This window comes from Bidens hawaiensis, unplaced genomic scaffold, assembly GCF_021521415.1.
Source record: "Bidens hawaiensis isolate Kalapana, Puna unplaced genomic scaffold, B.hawaiensis_p1.1 tig00074101_1, whole genome shotgun sequence".
NCBI classification, from domain to species: domain Eukaryota; kingdom Viridiplantae; phylum Streptophyta; class Magnoliopsida; order Asterales; family Asteraceae; genus Bidens; species Bidens hawaiensis.
Window position 1 is genome coordinate 13,566 of NW_027502869.1, and position 8,262 is coordinate 21,827.

The 8,262-nt window shown below is 36.0% G+C and overlaps 1 protein-coding gene across 1 annotated transcript; it reads right to left on the reverse strand.

Moving 5' to 3' along the window:
* Nucleotides 1–3,743: 3,743 nt before the first annotated feature.
* Nucleotides 3,744–4,505, reverse strand: LOC143606297 (uncharacterized). Its single transcript, XM_077082109.1, has one exon. It carries the CDS (start codon nucleotides 4,503–4,505, stop codon nucleotides 3,744–3,746), a length of 762 nt encoding a protein of 253 aa, XP_076938224.1.
* Between the last annotated feature and the right edge of the window lie 3,757 nt (nucleotides 4,506–8,262).

Sequence of the window (8,262 nt, forward strand, 5' to 3'; positions counted from 1 at the left end):
GAATCAGATTATAATGAGAGCAATAAGAGATTTCAAAGTGAAAGAGAGGAAAATTTTATTATTTTCATATGTTTTATAAGAACACAGGCACCGAGTATAAATACTAGAAAAGATAACAAACTAAAACAAGAAAACAGGAAAAGACCTAACAGTCTAAAAGACTTATTCAAAACAGAACATAAAGCATAAAATAAGCATGCATCAGAAAACCCGGTAAACTTAGCCCATGACTTGAACCTCTCAACTGACCCAACTGGTTTAGCCACTTTGTACTGACACTTTTGGAGCACTTCCATCATCCCCCCTTGCTCCAAAGTCCACAACTCCCAAGAGATGCCTAAAATTAACAAAACTTTTCACGTCCCAAAGTTTTAGTTAAGACATCTGCCAGCTGCATATTAGTACTACAGAACTCCAATGAAATTTCTTGCCGAGCCACCATATCTCGTATATAATGATGTTTGATTTCTATGTGTTTTGTACGACCATGCAAGACTGGATTTCTAGAAAGATTTATGGCATAATAATTGTCACATAAGATGGAAGTTGGTGACTCCTGGACTACACCCAAGTCACATAGAATTCTTCTTAACCATACAGCTTAGCTAGTTGCAGCTGATGAGGCAACATATTCCGCCTCAGTGCTTGAAAGAGCAACCATGCTCTGCTTCTTAGAACTCCACGTAACTGATCCACTCCCCAAGCTGAAAACACTAGCCGACACACTTTTTCTGTCATCTATAGAGCTTGCCCAGTCGCTATCAGTATAACCAAGCAACTGAACTGGAACACCCCTCTCATACCAAATTCCAAAACCAAGAGTTCCAGCCACATATCTCACAATTCTCTTAGCAGCTCCAAGATGAAGCTTTGATGGGCTCTACATAAAGCGTGAAATAAGACTAACAGAATATGCTAAGTCGGGTCTTGTATGAGTCAAGTAAATTAGACCCCCCACAAATCTTCTATACATAGACTCATCAACTTTTTCTGCCTTGTCATCTAGAAACAGTTTCTCGTTTGTATTCATGGGCGTGACTTCTGCATTGCAATCTTCCATACCGAAATTGGATACAAGAGATTTTGCATACTTTTCTTGTGACAAGAAAACTCCCTTGGGTGTCTGCTTCACCTCAAGACCCAAGAAGAGTTTTAATAGCCCCGTATATGACATTTCAAACTCTTGCTCCATGCATTCCTTAAACTCCTTTATCAGCTTAGCAGATGAACTGGTGTACACAATATCATCGATGTACAAGCAGACATATATAATATCATCACCCACTTTCTTAACATACAAAGTTGGTTCATTTATGCTCCTAGTATACCCGTTTTGTGTGAAGTACTTATCAATCCTTGAATAGCTTTCTTAAGACCGTACAAGGCCTTCTTTAACCGATATACCTTGTCTTCATCGCCCTTCTTTTCAAAGCCCTCAGGCTGATTGACATAAATTTCTTCTGTTAGCTCTCCGTTTAGGAAAGCTGTTTTTACATCCAACTGATGTAGCTCCCAGCCACGTTGAGCTGCAACAGCAATAACCACACGTATAGTTTCAAACCGCGCAACAGGAGCAAAAGTCTCCTGGTAATCGATTCCTCGCTGCTGTGAATAACCCTTGACAACTAACCTCGCTTTATGCTTCACAATCTTTCGATCTGCTCCAATCTTGGTTTTGAAGAGCCACTTTAAACCAACTACATTTTTCTCAGTAGGTAGACTAACCAGTTCCCATGTATCATGCTTTTCTATGGCCTCTAATTCACTAGCCATAGCTCTTTGCTATTCATGTTTATTAGCAACCTCTTCAAAGGTGGAAGGATTTGTAGATATGAGAGCAACAAACTGAGCCTCCCCATCAGACAAACCTTCTCCACTTTCAAAATCTTGAAGCCAAGAAGGAGGCTTTCTTTGTCTTTTAGAGGGATCAACCGCTGCAATATTTGAAGGCAATGGTGTGTTTTGGCGTTCTTCATAGGTAGTAGGTGGAGTGGCATTATTGGTAAGGGTAGTATATGAAAGTGAGTGGATTGAAGTGGTATTAGTAAATGGGTGGATAGGTGAGTTGGCACAAGGTTGGGTGGTAGAGTAGTTAGGAGTAGTCTGATGGGTAATGGGGGAAGTTAAGTCTTGTAGGGTTTCAGCTGAGTTCAAAAGAGTGTGAGCCTGCTGCATGGTCTCACCATTTAGTGAAATGACATTATCAATCACATGGGAATCTTGATTCATGCTCATGGGAAAAGGATCCTCCTAATCTATATTGTACGATGCATCAGCAGAGTGATTTCCATCCACCCATTCCCACCTATTATGTTCAAGAAATACAACATTCCTTTTAACTTGAAACTTTTTAGTAGTGGGATTATAAAGCCTGTACCCTTTACTTTCTTGGGAATACCCAATGAAAATACATTATTCAGCCCTATCATCCAACTTCCATCTCTGATGAATAGGGATATGACCGTATGCAATACATCTAAAGACTTTAAGATGATGCACAGATGGTTTTCGACCACACCAAGCCTCACATGGGGTTTTCCCATGGACAGCTTTTGTGGTGGCTCTATTAAGCAAGTAAACAGCAGTGGCAACCCCCTCAGCCTAGAAACAATTAGGCACTCCTCTTTCTTTTAACATGCTTCGCGTCATTCCCATAACTGTTTGATTTTTTCTTCCACCACCCCATTGTGTTCAGGTGTGTAGGAGACGGTGAGCTCCCTTTTAATCCCATTATTTTGAAAAAGGGATTAAAATCATGTGAGCAAAACTCACCACCACGATCAGTTCTTAACACCTTGATGTGATGCTCACTTTCTTTTCAACGACGGTTTTAAAAGTTTTAAACTTTTCAAAAGCTTGTGACTTGTTTTTCAAAAAATAAACCCAACTCATTCTTGAAAAATAATCAATGAGAAGAAAGTAATAAAGGCTGCCACCCATGCTTTCCACTTGTATTTCCCCACATAAATCTGCATGTATTAATTCTAGGGGTTTGGTTGCTCTCCATGAGTGAGAAGAGTAAGGTTTCTGATCCATTTTACCAAGTATACACCCCTCACATGAATTTACAAGGTTTATACTTGGGATACCATAAACCATACTTTTCTCAAAAAGAGTTTTCAAACCTTGAGAATGAAAATGACCGTACCTTAAATGCCACAATTGAGTTTCAGCATCACTGCAGTTACGAGAGGCTTTCTGATGGTACTTGACCTTTGAAGCATCGAAAGCAAACATATTGTTCTTAGCCACCTTAATAGTCATGAGATCTGCACCAGTTTGCTTATTTGTTATCACACACTTCCCATCATCAAAACGAATGGCATATCCTTTCTTCATAAGTTAGCCAACACTCAGTAAATTGTATTCTAATCTTGGGATATAATACACGCGTTCAAGCAATCTAAAATTCCCATTTGGCAGGTTTACGCGTACAGTTCCCTTGCCATTTACTTGAAGTTTTTTCTTGTCACCAAGATTAACTTCCACTGTAAACGACTCATCAAGGTGTTGAAAAATTTCTTTGACCCGGTCATGTGATTTGAACACCCTGAGTCCAAGTACCAGAGAAGACTTGAGTGCTCGTCTCCACTTCCGGTGAACAACATGAACAGGTTGGGTTCTTCTTCAGGTTCTTGAGTGGAAGTCTGAGTAGGAGTTTCTTCGGTTACGACTTGGGCTTGGTTGTCTTCATTGTACCAGCAATCACGTTTAAAATGACCAAACGTTTTACACAAATGGCACTATGGAACTTTGTTGCGATCAGTGATTCGCCCTCGACCTCTACCTCTAAATGAGCCGCGACCTCTACCTCTGGGAGAGGTAGATCGGAACCCCGGACTAGGGGTTTGCACAACCTGCAGTGCTTGCTCTTCAGCTCTTTCACCCTTTTCTTTTGACCGACTATTTAGACATGCTTCCTGGGATTGCAAGGATCCCATCGGTGTCACCGGTGTTAATTTTGTAAGATCCGAAGAGACCTCAATAGTGGGAACAATGAAGTCAAATCGGGGTGTAAGGCTTCTCAATACCTTCTCAACAATGATCTGATCTGAGACAACCTCGCCATAGGAACGCTTTTGGCTAACAATAGCCATGATCCGGGCAAAATAGTCACCAACAAGCTCACCTTTATTCATGGACAGGTTTTCAAAGTCACGCCTCAACCCTTGTAGTTTAATTGCTTTAACTTGCTCATCTCCTTGGAATTCCATTTTCAAGATATCCCAAGTTTCTTTAGCACTTCTTGCTGCAGCAATTCTCAAGAACAGTTGATCATGTACGGCTTGTTGGATGATTGCCATAGCATGAGCATCCTTTTTTGTAGCAGCTTTAAGACAGGTTTGGTCGTTTTCACTATGATCAACGCCTGATTCAACCAGGTCCCATAAGTCTCGAGATCCGAGGATGGTTTTCATCCTTATATTCCAGTATTCATACCCGTCCCCTTTAAAGATGGGGATCGGATTAGGCTGAGTTTGGATAGCGGAAGTTGGCTCGGCCATTAGGGTTTTAGGAAAACTGTTTTTTGAATGGTAATGAGGGTAGGGATTTGGCTCTGATACCACTGAAGATCAGTGAATCAGATTATAGTGAGACCAATAAGAGATTTCAATGTGAAAGAGAGGAAACTTTTATTATTTTCATATGTTTTATAAGAACACAGGCACCGAGTATAAATACTAGAAAAGATAACAAACTAAAACAAGAAAACAGGAAAAGACCTAACAGTCTAAAAGACTTATTCTAAACAGAACATAAAGCATAAAATAAACGTGCATCAGGAAACCCGGTAAACTCAGCCCATGACTTGAACCTCTCAACTGACCCAACTGATTTAGGCACTTTGTACTGACACTTTTGGAGCACTTCCATCAAAACAGTCATAGAAGGTAACTACAATAATTCGGTGTACTTCAGTATTCGCAGCCCTACATTGATCACCGTTTACGTTTCTGTAAAATTATTAATTTACTATAGGTGTGAATAGCTTAATCAATAAAAATTCCTAATAGATTTCAACAGCTTTACCTTATTTCTTTAGAAATTATCATGTGAGACACCAAAATTACTGTTTGGCAACACTGATGAATACTAAGAAAGATTGAATCAAATCTTGATTTGAAATCTAACGGCCGGTTTTGATCAAATGAAGTTCAGTCTTGCTGATTATAGTTTAAATGAATCTAACATATATGTTGAACTGTTACAGAAAAGTTACTTGAACAAGTAGACCTACAAATGGTATTTTGGTGATAAAGTCTTAAAATGGATCAAACACATACGGATAGACATGCAAAATTTTGTCTGCTTTTTGTTTGAGTTATTAGCATAAAGATATATGGTATTTTGGTCATAATATGCCAATGAGTTTTCATTTAATTTTGTTGATTTGTGGAAATATGTTCGATTGCTAGACTAAAACGAGTCAGTTCATTTCATTTAGTTTGGTTTGGTGACGTTAGGCCAAAACATGGATGGTGTGGTGCGTGTTGTAACCTGGTTATCATTGGCAACATAAAAGGAACGGGTTGGTTGTGATACGGGTGAAAAACAGTAAACTTCTATACAGGTAAGAGTATAATGGAGTTAAATAGCAGCAATTATTTTTTATATACTCTTTGTAATTATAGTTTTTTTTTCTAATATAGGGCGTAGAATATGTGTTGTGCTACAAACACATCTAAGCTACGCCATCTTGCGTTGATACGCTAAAACACTGTCAGCAACTAATGGTGATAGCTGGAGTTGATGTTTACCAATCTGTATTTTAATTCATAAAAAAAAACTTATGAAACATTAATGTTTTCGTGTATTGATGCGCATTGCTAATGAACTCGCTTTGACTTGCTTTTAAGTTTCGGTTGTCGGTCAAAACACAAGGATTATTTTTCTAGCATGGGTATTTTATTCAGGTAAGTTTTGTTACAGGTCAGTACTGTTGGGAATTTCAGGTCAAGAGCATTACTTGGTGCAAAGGCTAAGTAGCATGATTTAAGAAATGGATAACTATAAACAATTAAATGTGCTCAGATTTAATTGTTGGTATAATTATCATGTTCTATTATTTAGCAATCCTAATTGTAGTCTAAATGTGATATGTTAGATTATAAATACCCGTGCTTTGGGGTTTAGGAGATTGTAATCTGAACAATTGAGTTTTGTGAAGTGTCTCAATAACAAACGTGCCTGAGTTTGTGTTCGATACCTGGTACCAATTCCATTAAGTACATTGGTTACAAGGATTTTTGGATATAAGTTAGTTTTAAAATAAATTATTGAAGGGTCACTTTGACTTGCTTTCAAGTTTCGGGTCTCAATCCAAACCCTAAACAACATTCAAATCAACGGACCCCTTCCCCTCGCAACGCGGGGTTTCAAAATGCTAGTTTAATATAAAACTCACTCATGCATATTTTTATTGTTACACAAAAATTTTATTTTCATACGACTGTTAAACCACATCAACCCATATTACATTGGGCCGGTTTGCGATTGATTTTTATCAAGATTGATAAAGAATAAAAAATGACTAAGATATTTTTTATGAAACCACGTATCCTTTAATAGATTTATTAATAGTCTTGTTCAAATTTTCAAATTGAAGGTTTATTGTTTTCCAAAGAAATTACTCGAATGACACCCCTACATGGAAGGGTGTTTTTAATCGGTGAAATAACTCTGTGTTCCCCGAGTTCACTTACCAAGAGAAAGGAAATGAAAGGAAAGCTCCTTTCCTTATGTTTGAACGGCAAATTTCTTTTAATACTTGTAGTCGGACTTGAACCCAAGACCTCGTATCCTAAAAACCCAATTGTTTAAAGGCTTTTTATTCTATTCTTTCCCCATCTTTTCTTTTCTCTCTTTTCTTTCCAATTTGAAAAGAAAACTTTTCTTCTCATTTTTTCCACCATCAATGTTCTTTCATTTCCCCCCTAAACTCGAAAACATAGTATAAATGTTGACGAGTGTTGGAGCTTTCAGAATGGTTTCTTTCTCTCATTATAATTTACATAAAAGCATTTTATCCTGCTTTTTTTACATTTTAAGAACTCCTCACATTTAATTCTCTATATTAATTTATATTCAATTAAATAATATTTTTATCTTATTTTTTTCTCTTTTTAACACCTAAACACTCACAAATATGTATAAAGACGTAGATAGAGAATGAATGGCATGTCTCTATATTTAGAGAATTACTATTGCATTCTATTTTTTTTTTCTCTTATTTTAGAGAACGAGATGTAGTAGTGATTAGGTAGTTTTTGTACCATTCTCTTTATTTTTTAACAAATTTTAGAGATAAAGCATGTATAGATTTCAGTGTGAGTGTTTTTATACAATACTCGTATTGTCTTTATTAAATATTTGTATTTATTTTATTGTATTGGTGTGTTAGAATCAACACATAGTTTTTATATGTATTTAAGCTCATTTTTATATATTGTTGTTGTAAATATGATATATATACGTAAGTAATAGATTGCTTAAGTGATTTCCAGGTTTTGATGGAAAAGAAATAGTTATTGATGTTAAGAACATCAAGAATCAGAAGATCGGGCGGAGTGTTAGTAGTGAACCAACTTTGCATCGTTTTGTAAGCTGTATGTTATTTCCTATCCGTAGCTAATCTTATGACTTATACGTCTCTGACAATACACTATTAAGCTCAAAACCCAGTGCACCGCGCTATATAATTTTGTTATGAAAATAACAAAATAATATAAGTTTTTGTTATATATAAATCTTAAATATATATAAACGAAACCTTCCTATTTTCTCTCAAGCCACTAGAATGTAACTTTTAAACGGGTTAAAACCTCTTATTTATTTCCTTTCATTATCAAACCCTAAATATATTATTAATTTTCTTACAATAAATAAAATTAAAGTACAAAAAAATATAAATATTATAAATGTAAAACAAACTCCGTAATCAAACCCTAATTTAACTTCTCAATATGGATTTAGTTAAATTAGCGATTCTTTTTTCGTTTAAGTTTAACTTAAATGAAAATTTTCATAAAGTAATCAAAATTATAACAAATGAACATAAACAATTAAATATAAAAATTAAGTAGATAATTCATTCAGCATTTCATTAAAAATGAGCATAACCCGACATAAATTAATAAAAATAGGTTCAGGTATATTATTAACTTCTTAAAATAAATAAACTAAAATAAAAAAAATACATTCACAATATTAGAAACGAAAAATTTAAACAACCCCCGTAGTACGGGGGATAAAAACTAGTCT